Source organism: Dendrobates tinctorius, unplaced genomic scaffold (genome assembly GCF_039654945.1).
Source record: "Dendrobates tinctorius isolate UK_male_01 unplaced genomic scaffold, ASM3965494v1 ptg000025l, whole genome shotgun sequence".
In the NCBI taxonomy this organism is placed as follows: domain Eukaryota; kingdom Metazoa; phylum Chordata; class Amphibia; order Anura; family Dendrobatidae; genus Dendrobates; species Dendrobates tinctorius.
This window is the reverse complement of record NW_027361693.1, coordinates 3,345,643-3,367,736: the sequence shown is the minus strand read 5'-3', so window position 1 is coordinate 3,367,736 and position 22,094 is coordinate 3,345,643. Positions and strand designations below refer to the sequence as shown.

Genomic DNA, 22,094 nt, shown 5'->3' with positions numbered 1-22,094 from the left:
CAACTTAAAGTGCTCTCCTTCGGCTAACCTGAATTGTCTCTGCAATCGGTGTAGTAATTTCTCCTGTTAATCCCTTTTATTTTCTGTAACTGTTTATGCTGTTTTGGTTTGTCCCCCTTGTAAAATGTTTTGTATATTTTTCATAAACACTGCCCCCCTATGGATTAAATATAAAATGTAATAGTTCTGTTCCTTCTGTTCTGTAACGATACTTCAGAGCCATAAGCTACCGTACGGTGCCCAGAGTGGTGGTGGTGGTGGCGCCGAGTAATCTGTGGTTATCGGAGAGTTAGCTGTGACCGTAACAGGGTGTGTACACAAATTCCATGTTTTGGAATCCGGAGGTGTACAGTATATGCCGTACGCTCAACATTAATTTTCCGATAGCCGGCCTAGTGGTGCGAACAGGCTGCAGCCTTCTCCATTGATCGTTGGCCAATCGTGTAATTGTCCAGACGATAGGGGGCAGCAGAGAGCGGTTCACTCCAAAGATCACAGTGGATGGTACCCATGACTTTTCCCGGCCTATGATATCAGGGATTTGTGGGATGAAAAAAGTCCTGACAAATTAAATATCCCTGACACAATTAACATGCAACTAGTTATTGCTCAGTATAGATGGGCTATAAAGGCAGATGACTAGTTTGAGTATCATTGCTCTCTAAGGCCACATTTACATTTGGTCAGTATTTTACATCGGTATTTGTAAGCCAAAACCAGGAGTGGGTGATAAATCCAGAAGTGGTGACGTGTTTCTATTATACTTTTCCTCTGATGTCTCCACTCCTGATTTTGGCTTACACATACTGACGTAAAATACTGAACGTATGAACATGGCCTAAGGAAAACACAAAGGCTCTTGGCAGGATTCCAGTGGACAAAAAGCACAAACATTGAGGCTCTGTGCCCACGTAAGCGTTTTTATCGCGTTTTTTAAGCGTTTTTACCAGCAAAAAGGTTTAAAAATCGCTTAAAAGAAGCATCCCATTCATTTTAATGCATTCTGCACTTTTTGTGCAAATTGATGTTTTTTTCCGCGAAAAAAATGCATTGCGGTAAAAAACGCAGCATGCTCATTAATTTTGCGGAAAAGTCCGCATTTTTAGCTATTTTCTATGAGACTGGGGACGCTTGGAAAAAAACGCATCAAAAACGTGCGTTTTCTGGGAAGGAGTACGGTTTTCATGCAGAAATTTTCTGCATACGTGGGCACATAGCTAAGGCCTCTTTCACACATCAGGTTTTCGCTGTCAGGCGCGATCCGGCGCTTTTGACAGAAACCGGATCCGGCGAAATGCAATGCCGGATCCGGTTTCCCCCCCATTGACTTGCATTAGAGCCGGATGGCCATGCGTTTCATCCGATTTTCGCCGGATCCGGCAATGTGACGCGATCCGGCGTCTGGAAAAAACGGCTACTGTAACGTTTTTTGTCTCCGGCGAAAAAGCCGGACACGCCGAATCCGGCGTGTCCGGCTTTTTCATACAATGAAAGCCTATGAGCGCCGCAATGCGCCTGATCCGGCGACAGCCGGATCCGGTGGCCGGATCCGTTTTTTTTGGTCTGAGCATGCTCAGTAGCTCTGCCCACAAGACATATATAAAAGCAAGACAGTGGGACCCTCAGCCACACCCAACATGCCACCCAAGCCAAGAACCAGGAGAAGGCAGCAGACATCTGCAGCACCATCAGCACCACCACCACCCCAAATGGAGCAGCAAAGGGAACATGCTGAGGAACGGGAGGGGAGTCCAGCAGCAGATGAGAGACGGTAATTATCAAATCCCCCATTCCTCCAAACTAGGGCTATTGAATATCAAGATATTCATTGGCCCTTTGTTTCTCTTTATTCAACAGCCGCCCAACAGATGCAGCAGCAGCAGCAGCAATGGCAGCAGCTGGAACACCACCCACAGGCATGGAGTGTGGCCACCAGGAAGACAGCACATCATCTTCTGGGAGCCCTCCCTCGCATCGTCAGCGTTTGACGGTAAGTTTTTATTTCCAAAATCCATCATCTCTGTAATATATGTCTATTCATTGCCTTTTATTTCAAAACAGGAATCACAAGATGAAGAGGAGCTCCCAGAAGAAGAAGGAAGGGGTGGACAGACACCTGGAGTGGGCTCACAATTGGTAAGTTTTTTGCATCAAATGCAGAAACACAACATCACACTACACACAACACATAGAAAACAATGTTCTGCAGACCACACACAGCAAACAAATGCCTACATCCAAAGACATAACATTTTTTCTTTTCTTCTCTAGTCTTCCCAATCTGGTGCTCGGCCAAGAGGTCCTCGCAGTGCCTCCCAGGGTCGTCAGCGACAGCAACGCGGCGGTCACCAGCGTGTAAGTATAAATATTTTTGCTTTGTTTTTTTGCACTTTTTATTTCATTTCTTTTGTGGAGGCTAATTATGTTATTTTTGTCTTTTTCTTTAACAGCCTTCACAGCGTGCTCCCGACTCTGACGGTGAGGATGGAGGACTCGATGTGGACCACCTCATCGATCTCGTCAGAGAAAGGGAGCCGCTCTGGAATATGGCTGACCGCCGCCACGCTGACCTTATCGTTACCCGACGACTCTGGGAGGAAATCTGTTCGCTCCTTGTGGACCGCTGGGAGGACCTCGATGTTCGGGCCCAGATTAAAGAGCGTAAGTATATACAGTACCGGTTGCTTGATTTAAACCAGTGTTTCCCGAACTCCAGTCCTCGTGGTCCCCACAGATCATGTGTTCAGGATTTCTATTTACTTTGGAAATCCTGAAAACATGACCCCTGGGGACCATGAGGACTGGAGTTTGTGAAACACTGATGTTGTATACTAACCACTTTGTCCTTTCTCGTTTCAGGGGAGAGAATTGTGAAGCGGTGGCGGTCTGTGAGGGATCGTTTCAAGAAGGAGTTCAATAAAGAGATGCGGGCCCCGAGTGGATCTGGAGGACGCAGGAGCAAGTACAAGTACGCACGAGCCCTGTCGTTCCTCCGGGAAACAATGCTCACCAGAAGGTAAATATTACACACCACATGTGACAAAAAAATGTTTAGATGTAACTTTTTTTTTCAGCCAGGGCCATATCATGTCATTATTTTAATTGTTTTTTTTTCTCTTTATTCCACAGCACGGTGAGCAGCACTCGGGAGCCTGCATGATTGGACCCTTCTGAGGCGATCCCTGAGGAGACCGGCACCGAGGGACACTTCGACCGCCCCGGTACATCTGCACCTTCCCAGCCTTCCCACACATTCGACCCATCTGTCCCATCCACCAGCACAGGAGCATCGTGGCCGCCTACATTACATGAAGCTGCTGGTGAGGAGATCGCTTTCCCTTTACCCCACCCTTCTGCCCCTGCCACCTCTAGTACACCTGCGGGTACTGGGCGGCAGCAGCAGAGGGGTCAGGAAAAGACTTATGCGCCAGAGTTCTTGCATCTGAATGCATCTTTCCAGAACTGTCTAAAAGTCTTGTCAGAGCAAATCTCCGCAGACTTTCAGCCGATCAACTCCAGCATTCTGGAGGTGAAGACACTTCTGCAAACCATGCATTCAGAAGCAAGATCTTCGCCAAACCACACCTTTTTCAGGTCTGTTGTGGAGCGCATGGCAACACCAGGGCTGCCACTAGGAATTTCGGGGCCCCATACTGGCAACATTTTCGGGGCCCCTTGAAACTCCGCCCAGGCTCCACCCAGCCCCGTCTCCACCCCTCGAACCTTCCAAAGTCCCACCACTCTCCCTTGGAACAACTCCACTTCTGCACCATGTCCTCACAAATCACACATTAACAGTTCCCATCACCACATACATAGCCAGCAGCTTTTGTTTTGGCCAAAAGATTTTTTAATCCGCCACCACGACAAAGTAGACTCTTTTGGTCGGGCCCTACTCTACTGTAACTTACTAAACATTTGCTAAAATATCCAATACAATTTATGTATATTTTTATTTATTTTTCCATTTTTAAAAATTACCAATAATGCCACATACAAGGGACAAATACCACCGGACCATGACCAGCCACCATATTACCACCACATGGTGAACTAAAATCCCATATACAAGGAACAAATACCATCACGCCATGACCAGACCACATTTTACCACCACATAGTGACCGGGGCCCCACTCCGGGCCCACTCTGCTCATCAGGTCCCATCCAGTAAGGGCAGTAATGCCCTGATAGCGGCCCTGCTTAGGCCAGTGTGTTTGGGAAGGATACTTATATTATAAAGTTTTTGGTAATATTAGGAATTATTAAGGTATATAAAAGAATTGTCCAGCTGAAAAAAAGTGTATGGCCGGGGTCACACGAGTGATGATTCTCTCATGTGAGAGAATCAGCTTAATTATGCTACTGACACTCAGCTCAAACTCTCATCCAAGTGTCATCTGATTCTCTTGCATGAAATAATCGGAGCACATTGAGAAGACAGGGAGCTTAATTTCTCCATCTTCTCCATTGTCTGAGGTCGTGGATTCAGACTGCACTCAGCTGACAGCTGAGTGCAGCCTGATGGTTCACACGCATCCATAGATTTCAATGGGTCCGTGTGATCCGAATTCCAAAGCCACTCACGGCATGCTGCAGATTATCCACAGACGAATTCGGTCTGTAGAAAAAAATCACAGATCTGCGATGCCCCATAGTATAACACTGTGCTGAGTGTTATGCAATAAAACATCACATAGCACTCAGCCATGTTATACGCTTGTGTGAGCGAGGACTAAGAGCCTTCATTCCCCCTGCAGATCTTCTCTCATTAGCCTCTCATGCTGGAGTCCGGCCTCAGTTACTGTTCTGTAATACTGTGGAATTTTTGCATACTTTTAGGGTGTGTGCACATGTTGCGGATTCTGCTGCGGATTTTTCCACACAAATTTCACTGAATCCGCCAGTAAAATGACCTGCGTTTTACCTGAGGATTTTCTGCAGATTTTGTGCAGATTTCCACAGCGTTTTTACACTTGTGGATTCCTATAATAAAAGAGGTGTAAAAATGCTGCGGATCAGCCAAAGAATTGACATGCTGCAGATTTAGAGCCGCAGCATGTGCACAACAGTTTTGGTTTTAGATAGACTTTTGGGCTATGTGCACACGTAGTGAAACGTGCTGCGGATTTTTCTGTGCGGATTTAGAAAAATCCGCAGGTCAAAAGTCCTGCGGTTTACCTGTGGATTAGCCCTGCGGTTTCACACCTCACAATGGAGAAGGTGTGAAACCACTGCGGATTCCGCACAAAGAATTGACATGCTGCCGATTTGAACCCGCGGAAAAATCTGCAGCATGCACACAGCGTTTTTCATTTTCCATTGAAAACAATGGTACTGTACGACGCAGCTTAGCTGCGGTTCCAGAGCCAAAACCCCTGCGGATCCGCAGCAGAATCCGCAACCTGTGCACATGGCCTAAGGGTACAACGCAGCAGAATCTGCCATGTGTGCATATACCCTAACATATACTGTGTTTGTGATTATAGTGTGTGGTTAGGGTTACATAACATCTCTGGGAGATGCTATAAATCCTGATGAGCAGGGTCCTGGCCCCCTGTCCCCTCCAGAGAAGGATAAGGCTGTTGTGCCCCCTCTGCCCCTGACAGGACACCACAGCTCCATTCTGAAGACTGAAGTTTTTTTCACATAAGTTTGGAGAGTAAATGCAGGGAATCCTAAGAGGGGGCTGCTGTCCTGTCAGGGGGCAGGCTGTGCTCAGCGGTCTTATGCTTCTCTGTAGGAGGTGAGGGGGCACTCAGCTCTGCTGTTATCTTGGTCTATAGCTGATACAGGCAGGGGTCAGACTCAGGACATAGCAGCGTCCTTCCTTGGTGAGTGGCTGCTGTGCTGATAGTGTGACTGACGCTGTCACTGAGCACACACCCCACTCACTGAGGATCCATCTGCTACAGGGGCTGGACTACAGTAGATCCTGGCAAGACACTGGCCATACACTTTAACAACACAGGCTCAGAGACTCACCGGGGGGGGGGGGGGGGGGGACTGAGGGCTGCACTGCTGCTCAGTGACTCGTTCCAGACTGTGTGATGGGAGAATACTATAACTGCACAGCAGTAAGCCCGCACTCAGCCAGGATTGGTTGCTGGAAAGTCCCGCCCTCCTGTTGCTCAGCACTGGCTGCCTCTCCCAGCTGTCTGTCACAGTGACTCCTGCTCCCTCCACACACACAGAACGCCGGTTTATGAAAATTCTGAGCATGGGGCACCTCCAGCTCCCAGGGCCCCTTACACCAGTAAGGCTAGTAATGCCCTGATGGCGGCCCTGGGCAACACTATCTCCTACCCAGCACCCCGTCAAGCAACTTTCCATCCTCCCCCTCCTATTACATACCAGCCACCTCCCCAGTACCAGCAACCTCCCCAGTACCAGCCATCTCCCCAGTACCAGCAACCTGCCCCGTACCAAACTCCTTCCCCATACAACTTTCCATCAACATCATCTGCTCCTACAGGCCCTGCCCAACCCTCCACTCCACCGCCCACCACCTCTTCTGCTTCCCACATGTCCACCCATTCTGTAGCTTTTTCCACACCATCACCTCTAACTGTTCCTTCCCCACCACGATCCCAGTCCTCTCTCCACACACCCAGTGTCGAAGTGTCCCGCAGCCCCTCCAGCAGTATTTCCACCCCACACTACACCGAGTTATAATGTTTTTTTTGTAATAAAAATGCCCATTTGGTTGGTTTCAAACCTTTATTAAAAAAGTTTTTTTTAACTTTAAAAACAGTTTACACAAAAAAAAATATTTTAAATAAAAATTAAATTATTGTTTACACTGGTTGTCTGTCATTTCTTTCTGCGGCGAAATATGTTTAAAAAAAAGGTTAAATACAGGGTATTTAAAAGGTAAAAAGGTATTCAAAACCAGGTATATAACTGTGGGTAAATTTTAGCTTTTTGCCACAGTTGTGTTCCTGGTTGTGTTTGAAGCAAAGTATTTCACCTGAAAAGTTGTGTTTATTGTTGGTGATTTCTTAACAATGTACACAACTTTTGTTAAAAGGTGAAATACTTTGCATAAAACACAACCAGGTACACACCTGTGGCCTAAAGGTAAAAATAGTAAGACCATGACAAGATAGCCAACTTTGGTTGGCAAAGGCATATACTGTTGGTACAGAAGGTACACAAGTTTGGTTAAGGGCACAAATCTTTCACACTCTGTCATCCTGCCAGTGTACTCTGCCTTGAGGTGACAAAGTATAGTGCAAAATTGTCCCTCATTACTGAAACCGTCACAGAACTTCTAGTGGTAATGTCATGGTAATCTTGCAAGGTGGTTTCTTCAGAGGTGTCCTCAATGGAAATGGGTTCCTTGCAGATAACAAAATTGTGGAGTACCACGCAAGCTTTGATCACCTCGTCCACAGTTTCTGTCTTGAGGTTGATCGCAGTCAATAGGACCCGCCATTTGGCTGTCAGAATACCAAAGGTACATTCAACCATTCTTCTTGCTCTTGTGAGGCGGTAATTAAAAATGCGTTTTGGTCTTGTCAATCCTCTGCTAGAGTACGGTTTCAAAAGGTGTTCTGACAGCTGGAAGGCTTCATCCCCTACACAGACAAATGGCATAGGTGGACCAGATGTTTGCGGCAGCGGTCTAGGTGGTGGGAACTGGAAGGTGTTTCCATACAGTTTACGCCCCATGGCAGACAGTTTGAAAACTTGAGAGTCATTGGAGCGGCCATAGGCCCCAATATCAACCGCAATAAATTTGTATTCCGCGTCAGCGATGGCCATGAGGACAATTGAAAAATATTTCTTGAAATATTCCGATCCCGATCCAGCTGGCTTTACAATGCGGATATGTTTCCCGTCCACAGCGCCCAAGCAGTTGGGAAACTGACATATCTGTTGAAACTTGTCAGCATTTTCAATCCACCTCTCTGTTGTGGGCTCTGGTAAAAACTCTTCAGCTAAGGAGTCCCACAGTGCACGGCATGTGTACTTCACTATTCCAGATATGGTGGAAATCCCGAGTCTGTACTGGAAATGCAGTGACGAAAGGGATTCTCCAGTTGCAAGAAATCTGTGGGGAATTAAAAAACAATCAATTAGTTTTAAATCACAGCATTACATACCAAAACTCAGCTATAACACTTGGAGATACATACTACCACCAACAAGATTGCAGTGAAAGTGTGCTCTGATGCGATCACATCCAATAAATGTGACTTACCTTAAAGTCACCATCAGACGCTCTGCGGGTGAAACAGAGAAGCGGCAATAGGTGTCCGCTTTTCTTATGAGGTGTGCAATGCGCTCCACCAAGTAATCAAAATTCTCCATTTTCATCCGAACATATCCAAAAAATTTATCCGGGTTTCGTCGAAGGTCCATGCAGAGTGTAGAATAGACCCCACGCGTCATTCTCTTGGCTGTGATGGGGTGGATCCACAAACGTCGTCTACGATGCCTGATGCGCTGCTGTCTCGCTCTCTCCTTCTCCAGAACAATCACCCTCAAACGATTCGCCTCCGCTATAAAATCCGCCAAATTCTTCAAAATATTTCCAATGACAACATCCATCTTCGCCAGTAACTTGCTCTTCTCTCCAACCTGCACTTTCTCCTCTACAACCTGTCAAAGAAGGGCTGTAGGAACATGCTATACAGTGGGGCAAAAAAGTATTTAGTCAGTCAGCAATAGTGCAAGTTCCACCACTTAAAAAGATGAGAGGCGTCTGTAATTTACATCATAGGTAGACCTCAACTATGGGAGACAAACTGAGAAAAAAAAATCCAGAAAATCACATTGTCTGTTTTTTTTTCATTTTATTTGCATATTATGGTGGAAAATAAGTATTTGGTCAGAAACAAAATTTCATCTCAATACTTTGTGATATATCCTTTGTTGGCAATGACAGAGGTCAAACGTTTTCTGTAAGTCTTCACAAGGTTGCCACACACTGTTGTTGGTATGTTGGCCCATTCCTCCATGCAGATCTCTAGAGCAGTGATGTTTTTGGCTTTTCGCTTGGCAACACGGACTTTCAACTCCCTCCAAAGGTTTTCTATGGGGTTGAGATCTGGAGACTGGCTAGGCCACTCCAGGACCTTGAAATGCTTCTTACGAAGCCACTCCTTCGTTGCCCTGGCGGTGTGCTTTGGATCATTGTCATGTTGAAAGACCCAGCCACGTTTCATCTTCAATGCCCTTGCTGATGGAAGGAGGTTTGCACTCAAAATCTCACGATACATGGCCCCATTCATTCTTTCATGTACCCGGATCAGTCGTCCTGGCCCCTTTGCAGAGAAACAGCCCCAAAGCATGATGTTTCCACCACCATGCTTTACAGTAGGTATGGTGTTTGATGGATGCAACTCAGTATTCTTTTTCCTCCAAACACGACAAGTTGTGTTTCTACCAAACAGTTCCAGTTTGGTTTCATCAGACCATAGGACATTCTCCCAAAACTCCTCTGGATCATCCAAATGCTCTCTAGCAAACTTCAGACGGGCCCGGACATGTACAGGCTTAAGCAGTGGGACACGTCTGGCACTGCAGGATCTGAGTCCATGGTGGCGTAGTGTGTTACTTATGGTAGGCCTTGTTACATTGGTCCCAGCTCTCTGCAGTTCATTCACTAGGTCCCCCCGCGTGGTTCTAGGATTTTTGCTCACCGTTCTTGTGATCATTCTGACCCCACGGGGTGGGATTTTGCGTGGAGCACCAGATCGAGGGAGATTATCAGTGGTCTTGTATGTCTTCCATTTTCTAATTATTGCTCCCACAGTTGATTTCTTCACTCCAAGCTGGTTGGCTATTGCAGATTCAGTCTTCCCAGCCTGGTGCAGGGCTACAATTTTGTTTCTGGTGTCCTTTGACAGCTCTTTGGTCTTCACCATAGTGGAGTTTGGAGTCAGACTGTTTGAGGGTGTGCACAGGTGTCTTTTTATACTGATAACAAGTTTAAACAGGTGCCATTACTACAGGTAATGAGTGGAGGAAAGAGGAGACTCTTAAAGAAGAAGTTACAGGTCTGTGAGAGCCAGAAATCTTGATTGCTTGTTTCTGACCAAATACTTATTTTCCACCATAATATGCAAATAAAATGAAAAAAAAAACAGACAATGTGATTTTCTGGATTTTTTTTTCTCAGTTTGTCTCCCATAGTTGAGGTCTACCTATGATGTAAATTACAGACGCCTCTCATCTTTTTAAGTGGTGGAACTTGCACTATTGCTGACTGACTAAATACTTTTTTGCCCCACTGTATATAGGTTTCCAGTAGCCAATCCCGTTCGGAAGGCCACAAGGGTCAATTTTAAAAACCGGATCCGGCGTAATCCGTCGAAAAACGGATAGAAAAACGGATGAACCGGATGAGACGGATCCGGTTTTGTCTGTCAAGAACAAGACGGATCCGGCAGAAAACCGGATCCGGCACATCAGGTTTTACAAAACATTTGCCGGATCCGGCATTCCGGCACGACGCCGGATCGCGCCTGACGCCGAAAACCTGATGTGTGAAAGTAGCCTTAGCCTGGTTAGATAAATCCAGATTTCTTTTGCACTATGCTTATAAGGCTATGTGCACACGCTGCGATTTTTGCTGCGGTTCTGCTGCAGTTTTGGCCGCAGCAGTTCTGCAGACAGTGTACAGTAGCATGCTATCCTATGGGATTTACATTCTGCTGTGCTCACGCTGCGGTTTTTTCCGCGCGGTTTTGCTGCGGTTTATAAACCGCAGCATGTCAATTGTTTCTGCGGATTCCGCTGCGGTTTCACACCTTTAACATAGTAGAGGTGTGAAACCGCAGGGGAAAACCGCAGGAAAACCCGCAGGAAAACCCGCAGGTGAATCCGTAGTGTGTGCACATAGCGGTTTTTGCTGCGGTTCCGCTGCGGTTTTGGCCGCTGCGGATCTGCAGCAGTTCTGCAGACAGTGTACAGTAGCATGTAAGTCTATGTGATTTACATTCTGCTGTGCACATGCTGCGGATTTTTTAACTGCGGAAAAGCTGCGGTTTTGAATCCGCAGAAAGAAATGACATGTCAATTCTTTTCTGCGGATTCTGCTGCGGATTACCATCTCCTCCATTGTAGAAGTGATAAACCGCAGGCCAATCCGCAGGTGATTTTACCTGCGGTTCCGCAGATAAAAAATCCGCAGACCAATCCGCAGCATGTGCACAAAGAGGAATTGGGCACAAGCAGCATGAATCGATGGACCCTTTTAATTGAGACTGGTAGAGGTGAAGTAATGGTGTAGGGAATGTTCTCTTGTAAGGCTATGTGCACACGGTGCGGATTCTGCTGCAGATCCGCAGCGGTTTTGGCCCTGCGGGTCCGCAGCAGATTTAGGTGCGTTGTACAGTACCATTGTTTTCAATGGTAAACTGAAAAACGCTGTGCACATGCTGCAGATTTTTCCGCGCGGATTACAATCCGCAGCATGTCAATTCTTTTGTGCAGATCCGCTGCGGTTTCACACCTTATCCATTATGAGGTGTGAAACCGCAGGGCAAAACCGCAGGCTAATCCGCAGATAGTCCGTCCTGCGGATTTATCTGCGGCTTTTACTAGAAAATCCGCACCACCAAAAAACTCCGTGTGCACTTACCCTTACACCCTGCGTCATCTGAAACCTCAGAATGGATGTTTGGACAGAAGGGCTACTGAAGCATTTTGGCTAAGGTCATCACTGCATTGCAGAAGGTTACCCTATAGAAGGACACTTTCAGCAGGACAATGCACCATGCAACAAGGGCGGTATTGTGATCGATTGGTAACAGGAAAATGGCAGTGAGTGTTCCATGTTTTCCTGACCTTCACAATCCTCAGATTTAAATCCTAACACCAGGTAGAACAGGCTGTTAAGAACAAGTCAGTATCTCCATCTAGTTTGCAACAATGGGAGCCATCGTGTCCACATAAGCCAATATTTCCGTAGAACGATTTTTACACTTTAGTGGAACCTATGACATGATGAACTACTGTGGTTCTAAAGGAGGTCTCACAAACCACTAGATGGGGTCTCTAACAAAGTGGCCATTCAGGTTACATACAGTGTGTCTGGATGTGTAACTATCAAATATTAGATATATTATTAAAAGACTAACAATATTAAATGACATTGTTGAATGATATGGCATTTCATGCATACTGTGGGTACTTACATATGAAATAGGAGAGGACAACTCCAGGAATGTAGCTTCCCAACAGAATAAAAAATGTGCATACACTGCAGACCAAAAGGCAAAACTGCAAAAAAAACGTACAATTTGTTAAAATCTTTCATAGAATTACATATAAAAATTAGATTTATGGAATTTTCTGATCCTCAAAATACAGACTGCAAAAATCAAGTGCCTAATTTCTGCAGATTTCCATAGACGTTTCCCCAGAAACAGAGACATCTGCAGCTGCAAATCTACACCAGTTGGACAAATCCAGTTGCAGATTCGGCTGATAATATAATTTGCCACGGCGGATAGGGCAAAATAATAAAAATAAACCACTGCAGTCATCTCTTCAGGTGCTCTTGTGGCTATCTACGGTGGTATCTTTTTCATTTTTAAACTTTTGCAAAGTGTTTTTTTTTCCAGTGGTTTTAGATTTTGATGCAGAACGCGAGGTAACCTGCAGCAAAATCCCCAATAAATGGGGTTTATTGCAGCACCTGACCTTCCCTTTGATCTCAATTGTGAAAACACAAAAGAAATCTGCAACATTAACTGATAGGGCAGAGTCATACTGCAGTATTTTTTGTCCGAGAATCGGATCGTAAAACTCGCACTGGCTGTCGGCTCTCCTGACCTGAGCTTGACAGCCGCATAGTAATCCATCACGCTGTCATGCTCAGGTCAGGAGAGGTGCCGGCCAGTCCGTGCTATGCGATGCAATTATCGCAGGAGAAATTGGCAGTGTGACTCCAGCCATATGCTGCAGATCTTATTTGTTTATTTTACTCACTTATATAGCGCCCGCCATTAATTATACATCGCTTTACAGACATTATCATCACTCTCCCCATTGGGGCTTACAATCTAAATTCCCTATCAGTATCTCTTTGGAGTTTTGTTAGGAAACCCACCGAAACAAGGGGACAACATACAAACTTCTTGCAAATGTTGCCTTGCTGGGATTTGAACCAAGGACCTCAGTGCTAACCACTGAGCCACCATGCTGCCCAAAATATCAAATATTCTCCAATCCAGGTAGTTTCTCTACTGTAATGAGACACAGATTTCCCATCTAAGTGCTCACCTGAGTGCTGTCCATGGTTTTCACGATAGCACCTATACCTATGATATTTTATGGGGCTTTGTACATGTCCGATTTTTTTGAGCCAAGTGGTATGCGGATAAAAATTTGGAGACACGTCTGATTTTGAGACAAGTGTTGGAGCAAAATCGTCAATGCAAGTCTATGGGTCTGTGGAAAACATCAGACTATACTTGGATGACATCCGAATACGTTCCAATTTTCACGGACGGTCAGAATCGAGAAGGTGGAGGAACTTTTTCTTTTTTCTCCAAGTCCGGCAAAACCTGATGCCACTCTGATCAAATTCTGATCAGAACAATCGGACCGTTTTTCTCGGATGTGGAGACGTCATGTGGTCCTACCTAAAGCTAAGTTGCCATCATGAGTTTTTGATGCGGTTTATTTTCGGTGACTAAAAAACTCAGTATCTTAAAGATAACACAAAGTAAATGGAATTTATAGAAATCTCATGCCCACTGTGCATTTTTTTTTTACACATCAGAAACTGACTGAACGCCAGAACATACCCGATTCTGTTGAGGTAAATACTGTATGTGTTTTATGATATTTGCATGTCCTAACACTAAAATAAAACCAACCTTGTGAACTAGGGTGTCTGTTCTCATGGGATTCACTTAGATAGTGCTGGGCAGCCTGCCTAATCTACTAGTATGGGTGTCACTAGTAGGGCAGAGACACACTGCCGTATTTCTCGTGCGAGAATAGCATCGTAAAAATCGCACTGGCTGTCAGCTCTCCTGACCTGAGCTTGACAGCTGCATAGTAATCCATCACGCTGTCATGCTCAGCTCAGGAGAGGTGCCGGCCAGTCCGTGGAGTGTGATGCAATTATCGCACAAGAAATACGGCAGTGCGACTCCAGCCATAGACTGTAAGCCAGACACTGTGCATGGGATAACATCCCCCCATAAAATGCTTAACATAAATGACAAAAAACAGACGACTCCGATTGTGGGGTTAATTGGCCGTCAGGCTTTACTAGGTAATTCCAAATATATACAAGAAAACTATGAATTCAAGTTTCATAAAATTAAATATTCATAAAACTATAATGAGTAGTCATAAATAAGATATCAAAGCCCAGGTGGGCTTAAGAAAATTGACCCCACAGTAAAGCCAAATGACAAACTCGAAGATCCAATCCAACGTTCCATATTGCGGTGGGCGGGCGGGTGACTTCTCTTCAGGGCGTCCAGAGCTTGAGTGAAAAACCTCTCAGCTGTTCATTTGAATAATTTCCCTTCCCGCCTGGACACTCCTCCAATCACGGCGTCCCTTACCTCAGCAGCCCAAGCAGCCAATCACAGCATGCCTAGGCTCTGTTGCTAGGCAGAAAACCAGCTCTGGTTCATTTTCCTCCTGAGGATACCCCAGAGCACTTCAAGCTGTAGAATGGTCCATAGGGTAATCATTAACCCTTTACTACAGAATCTGAAACTTCTCGAAATCCATAAAGAAATGTGCAGGGAGGCGTGATCCCATGGCACCCGAACACTAATCGCTTACCGGGTCCCCCATGGGATAACAGCCCCCCATAAAATGCTTAACATAAATGACAAAAAACAGACGACTCCGATTGTGGGGTTAATTGGCCGTCAGGCTTTACTAGGTAATTCCAAATATATACAAGAAAACTATGAATTCAAATTTCGTAAAATTAAATATTCATAAAACTATAATGAGTAGTCATAAATAAGATATCAAAGCCCAGGTGGGCTTAAGAAAATTGACCCCACTCGGGCCCGCCGAAACGGAGGAGCCCCCCAAACCCGACAGCCATTTTTCTATCACACTCTGGAAGTCCAGGTTTATGATATCCAGTCCTATCTCACTTAAATGTATACCATCCCATCTATAAAAACCAAACAAAAAACCTTCCAGATCGGAGTGCCTAAACGAAAAAACCACCCACACTTGGCATAAATCTTGCCAAGGTGTGGTTAACCCTTTTCCTAATTTTTTCTAAAAAACAGAGCTTCGGTTCTTTCCACACTAGACGGGGAGCGACCTCGGAGAAGAGCAAAACGGTTGAAGGAAATTTGGATCTGAAAAATTTTAAATCTTGTTTAATACGAGAAAGGAGATCCAGAGTTTTCGTCCTACCCAAATCGCCCCCCCGCTACGTGAAAAATCGCCAAGTCGGGGGGGGGGGGGGGTAGAAAAAAGTCTGTTGACCAAAGGAACTAATGCTTCCCAGGATAAGTCCTTCCTTCCGAACCACGAAATGAAAACTTCAGAAGAATTGAAAGACAAATTAGCAGAGTAGGGACGCTTATCTGCCCTCTTCTTTGCCCAAAACACCATGGAATCACCGATAATCCATACGCTCTTTGGAACTGAAAAGAAGAAAGAAAAAAAACAAAAAAACAAAATAAAAAACTGCCCCAAAAAGAGGCAGAAAGGAACTAAACTAACGCATGAGGGCGCACATAAGTGTGCATCCTGTGCGAGGCCCACCTCCCGATTTTTCGAATATTCCCTTCAAGGAAGACCGACGTTTGAGGCAAATGTGGCCGCCCCTACCCTGAAGGAATGGGAAGAGATGTGGGAGTCCGCCAGCCCAAGGGCCGTGATACATTTGCGCAACACCGCATTAAATTGAAAGATCGTGACAGGGGAACCATCTAGATGAACAAAAAGCGGGGCAGGGCCAAGAGGACGAAATTTCAACCACCTGGCGACATTAGAGACCAGGCATAAAGGAGACTCGGGGATGGCCTTAAAACTTATGCAAGTCCCTCTACCTATTTGGTCAGTCTTAGAGTATCTAAGCAGGATCGAACAACCCCCCTTAGAGAAAGAAAAATCCTGAAATAATAAACCCGAGAAAGTTTGACGATTCCGACAAACTAGTTCACTCACTCTGAAAGCTCCAAAAAATGCAAAACAAAAAGAAGCACGAAACAAAAACGTTTCGAACTCGCTGAAGCAAACCATCTGAAGCATATTACTAAGCTTAAGTAATAATTCCAATGAAATGGCCTTCCTCCCATCAGCGCGGTAGGACTTTTTACGAAAGCCTTTAAAAAACTGCTGTATAGGGAATAAAGAAAAAAGTGAATGCTTCCCCAGGCGTTTAAGGAAGAAAGAGATCCCCGAAATTTGCTTGTGCAAATTAGAATAACTAAACTTATTCGCCAAGAGGCAATGCAAATAACCTAACACAAAATGTGTATCGACTTTACAGAAATCCAACTTTTTTTTACAACAATACACACACCAAGTAATCCATGCAGCCGATTAAGTGGCCCATGTGGCAGCGGACACTGAAGATCGAATGTGCTCCGCTACTAAAGGATCAAATGAGTCCAAAGCTGTTCCGGGAATGATATAAGATCCATTTCCAACGACACAAGGTGTCCTGCTCCATCCAACCCGTTCTGGGAAGAAAGACAAGATTGAGAAGGAAAAGATTTAACTTCACAAAACTGTGCTTTTAACCAAACATTAGATTCCAAACATAAAAATACTATTTCTCTTAACAATGAATTGACCAGAGGATTCTTTGAAGACAGACAGTTCAAGGCCATCACTACTCCTCTGTCATACGACAAAAGCATAAGTCTCGTTCCTAAAAATTTGTTTCCAAAGCGATAAAGACACAAAAATAGAAAAAATCTTACACGCTGTGTTAGAAAAATTGGGTGTGCCGCTATTCCACCAAGCCGGCCACAATGAAAAGACAAGTTGCGAACCCATAGATATTTGCATGAAACTAACGTTGGTCTCATCAAAAGAAAAAGAAAATTCCAGCGAGGAAGTAAACTCCTCCTGAATGCAACAACGCCCGTTGAACTGCTCAATGAAACGTAACCAAACCCGAAGGTCATCCTTCGGATATAATGATGTTGGGAAACGATCCCTTTTGTGGCATCGTAAAGTCGCTTACAGAATGCCCTTCCCATTGGTATGATCCGCAGAGCAAAGTTCAAGCTGCCCAAGAGGGACTGCAGCTGTTTTAATGTGACCTTATCCCCTCGCAAGGCATCTAGAATTTTTTCTCGGATATTGTTCCTTTTTTCCAAGGGAAGACTTAATTCCATATGTAGAGAATCAATGTGAATCCCTAAAAAAAAAAAATCGAGACTGGTGCAAGGAAAAACAGTCTTTTCCGCCGCCAGCGGGATCCCGAAATGCTCCAATAATTAAAAAAAACAGAAATAAAAGAAAAACAATCCCTAGAATTGGGGCTGCCCAAAAAAAAGAAGCCATCAAGATAATGGAGCACCCTCCCATGGGGAAAAATTTGCAAGATGGCCCACTCAAGAAAAGAAAATGTTTCGAAATAAAAACAGGAGAGTGCAAAGCCCATGGGAAGGCATCGATCAAAAAAGAAGGCGCCTTTAAAATGGAAACCCAGGGAGTTGAATCCGTCCGGGCTAACCGGAAGGAGCCTGAAAGCTGATTTTATGTCGGCCTTAGCCATAAGTGCACCCTTACCAAGGTGTCGGAGGTGGTCCACCGCCACATCAAATGAGGTATAAACCACCGGGGGAAGAATGTCCGCCACTTCGTCATTTAAAGACGAACCGGCGGGGTAGGACAGATGGTGAATAATTCGATAACAGCCAGGATCTTTTTTAGGAACCGCCCCTAAAGGAGATAACCTAAAGCTCTCAAAAGGGGGGTTGGAAAAAGGCCCAGAAATCCGGCCTAAACCCAGCTCTTTATTTATGTAGGCCTCCACAGCGTCCTCATGCAGAGCCAAAGATGAAAGATTCCTATGGCAGGTGCAACCTAAACCAGTAAACCCCAGGACCCAAAAACCGAACTGAAAACCCTTAGCGAGAATTTGAGCCCTCTCCCGGTTTGGGTAAGAATTTAGAAACGGCCGCATTGCGTCCAACTTCACTGGGGTCCGGCCCTTTATGTCCAGACTCCCTAGAATTTCCAGTTCCTTGAGAAGACTGCTTCTTAAAGCATTTGGTGGCTGCATGCGAACCACCGCAGGCTGAACATTCATGACTAAATCTGCACGAGTAGGGCCATTTGCAGCCCGTCGTTATATGCAAAACAGACCCCTTTTTTAGGGGTCTGACTGGCAGAGACTCTGGGGGCCGGAGTGCGTTGGGGGAGCATAAGGCTCACCCACAACCCAACATCCTTGGAACCCCAATGTACATTGGGGTGCACCGAAAGTTTCTGTCTAAACGCTTCGTCATAAAGAAGCCATGACGAGCCCCCAAAGTTGCGGTATGCTTCCAAAATTATATCCAGATGTTGAAATAATCCCGAGCATACCGAAGCATCTCTCTCACCCAGCACAGCAGAATAGATGCAGAATGCTTGCAACCAATTGTGAAACGACTTGTAAAACCGTTTTTTATCAGCTTCTCCTTCAGACTTGTCCACTTTTTTATCAGCAGAGGAAAAAACACTTAAACGGTTAGACGGGAGAAGAGTGAAAAGATCCACGTATTCTTTACGCCAGATCTTATCCTTAAGCGTTTGCGGCAAATGAAAACCCAGTGGCGAAACATGGCAAGTTAAAGCCTCCTTAAGAAGAGAATCAGAAACCCCAGAAGCTCCCACATAGGGAACCTGCGCAGGAGTGCACTGATCTTTCCGGGGACCTGCCATTGCCTCAGATACCGCTTGTTTAATCAACGCTTGAAGCTCAGGAAAATGAGAAAACTGTGGAAAAGGGGCAGAGTGATCAAACCCTTGTTGTCTAGAATGCCTCTGGTTAGCAAAAATTGCTTGACTAATACCTGATGCAGCTGCCACAGATAACACAGACCCATCATCTGAGTCACTCTGTACAGCAGACCAAACTCTAGCTGCATAAGCAGCCTCATTATGTGAAGCATCAGTCTGAGGCACCGCTGGACAGCTCGGTGCCCCAAAGCTGACCACAGGCAAGCCAGCCACATCAGGTGGCAACACCTGTGGCATGACATTGCCCTGCACCATCCTCCCCTCCTTCACCAGACTAAGCCTGGAGATCTTACCGGATCCTCTCGGCTGGGTCGCTCCGTCTGTTGCCACCGGCTCCGGTATTATCTTCCTCCTCTTTCTGGCCGAACCGCTCTGTTATCCTCTGGTGTCGCCTGAAACACCGGGAAGCCCCCTGCGATCCATGGCAGATACTGAAGATGTCTGGCGACGTTGTTCCTGACGTCCCCGGCTCCTTACCGGTGAAAGCTGTGGGGGGTAACGACGATTCAGTTTCATCCTTCTGGAACCGGACAACTCCTCAACAGGCAATTGCTCCGACGTACCCGACATTCTCCTGCCATTTCTGGCTACCGTCTGCGGCTCTTCTGTTGTGTTAAGCACTGATTCGGTACCTAAAGTGCCCAATTCAGCTCCAGTCCCCTCCGAGACAACTGCCTCCGGCGCTGCCGGTACACTCGGTGCTGGCGCCGATAGTAAAGACCGCAGAAACTCCAGACCTTTTTCAGAACTGATTTTCTGCCGAAGTTCTGTCAGCAGAAGCTCCATGGTGACTTCTCTTCAGGGCGTCCAGAGCTTGAGTGAAAAACCTCTCAGCTGTTCATTTGAATAATTTCCCTTCCTGCCTGGACGCTCCTCCAATCACGGCGTCCCTTACCTCAGCAGCCCAAGCAGCCAATCACAGCATGCCTAGGCTCTGTTGCTAGGCAGAAAACCGGCTCTGGTTCATTTTCCTCCTGAGGATACCCCAGAGCACTTCAAGCTGTAGAATGGTCCATAGGGTAATCATTAACCCTTTACTACAGAATCTGAAACTTCTTGAAATCCATAAAGAAATGTGCAGGGAGGCGTGATCCCATGGCACCCGAACACTAATCGCTTACCGGGTCCCCCATTATCTGTGTGTGACCAGCGCCCTATACAAGCCACTTTTGTGCAATCTAATACTAAACAATCACCTCTTCCATGAGTTGGTAGGTTGTGAGTGGTTGTCTCATCAGTATTCTGCATCTGTATTGCCGCCATCTTTACTACATGGGTTTGCTGCATCCTTAGGGTATGTGCACATGTTGTGGATTCGTCTGCAGATTTTTCCCCACGGAATCTGCAGAATCTGCAGGTCAAAATGCCTGTGTTTTACCTGCGGATTTCTAGCGGATTTAGTGTGGATTTTACCTGCGTTTTTACACCTGCGTGTTCCTAGAATAGAATAGGTGTAAAAAAGCTGCGGAATCCGCACAATGAATTGACATGCTACGGAAAATAAACCGCTGCGTTTCCACGCAGATTTTTCCGCAGCATGTGCACAGAAGTTTTTGTTTTCCATAGGATAACATGGCACTGTACATCCCTTGGTCCGCAGACGAATCCGCAACATGTGCACAAACCCTAAAGCCCCCGTCACACACAGCGAGATCGCTAGCGAGATCGCTGCTGAGTCACAAGTTTTGTGACGCAACAGCGATCTCACAAGCGATATTGCTGTGTGTGACAGCGATCAGCGACCGGCCCCCCTGCCGGTATCGCTGATCGTGCTCGAATGGCCTGGACATTTTTTTGATCGTTGGTCTCCTGCTGGCAAGCACGCATCGCTTCGTGTGGCAGGCAGGAGACCAGCGATCTGGTAACCCGATGTTTACCTTGGTTACCAGCTCCCTGCACCAGTGCGCTGGTATCTAACGTACACTGCGGGTAACTAAGCGACGTGCGTCGCTTGTTACCCATGTCGTCGCTGTCCTGATCGCTGCTGAGATCTGCCTGTTTGGCAGCTCACCAGCGATCATGTAGCGACACACCAGCGATCTTGACAAGGTCATATCGTTGTCGGTATCGCTGGTGAGTCGCTACGTGTGACGGGGCCCTTAGAGTGCATCAGTTCTGAGATCTGGGCAGGAAATCACTGCCGCTGTGTTAATTCTAGAATTTTTGGAGGATTTTATATTCCTCTTTTTGTGGCTTTGCTTTTACCTAAGAATCTGCAGTGTATCCACCCCACATGTCATGGCAAAGTAAGGTATAAATGTAGTCATGTAGGAGCTAACGCTCAGGCCAAGTTCCCATGATGAGTGTTTGGTGCGGGTTTTGTCTTGGAATGTCATGTTTTAAATACTTTGTTACTCTGCTTCTATCTTTGTTGATAACCATGTTGGGATTACATGTGTTTCTGCTGCTGAATCGCGTATTTACAGCAAGAAAAAGTGACATGTGGATGTCAAACATGCACCGCAGGTCAGTTTACGCTGAGTTAAAAAAAAATTCACAGTGGTCAGGATATTTCCATAAATCCCATCCATTTTACTGGAACTGGCAGATGCTGTGTTTGTGTTGAGAACAATAAAAAATACAACAAATATTCTTTGGCGGGAACTTAGACTTCTTTTACACTTACTGGGTTTTTTGCGGCCAGTTTTTGTGGGCGGTTTTTGCGGGCCATATTGCCGTGATTTTTGTGGTCGGCCGCAAAAAACCTTATCGGATTTTCCGTTTTTCCCTGCTTTAACATTGGTGGGAAAAATACGGCGATCTGCAAATACAGTATACTGCAAAAACAGGCTACAGTTGTTTTTGCGGTAGCATTGAAATGTATTGTGGCCATGTCCGTAAGCTGTGAAAAATATCAAGCAAGCTCGAAATTTTTTCACGGCCGTATATACAGCCCTCACGGCCATACGGCACATGGCGCTCCGATGAATTTTTGCGGGCCGTTTTTGCGGCCCCATAGAAATCTGTATTTCATACTGTGAGGTAGCGCTGTCATTCAGTTAGGGGATTCTCACCACAAAACCAGATCCAGCAAGGGTTTTCATAAAGCAGTATAGTCCATGAGGTTTATTCATCATCATAAACCAAAACAATATGCAACAGCATATAAACAGCAGAGCGTCGATTATAGCTTCACTCTGTAAACCCTGTGTTCACACCAGTTGTACAATGTCCATC

At 45.7% G+C, this 22,094-nt stretch overlaps 1 protein-coding gene across 4 annotated transcripts in view; it reads right to left on the bottom strand.

Annotated features, from left to right (window-relative positions):
• The window catches only part of RETREG1 (reticulophagy regulator 1), a 184,456-nt gene that overhangs the window by 14,705 nt on the left and 147,657 nt on the right, over window positions 1-22,094 (bottom strand). For all 4 annotated transcript variants that reach the window (XM_073569434.1, XM_073569435.1, XM_073569436.1 and 1 more), the window contains one exon: window positions 12,149-12,233. In XM_073569434.1, coding sequence (XP_073425535.1) covers window positions 12,149-12,233 — 85 coding nt within the window. The remainder of the gene's footprint in view (window positions 1-12,148; window positions 12,234-22,094) is intronic.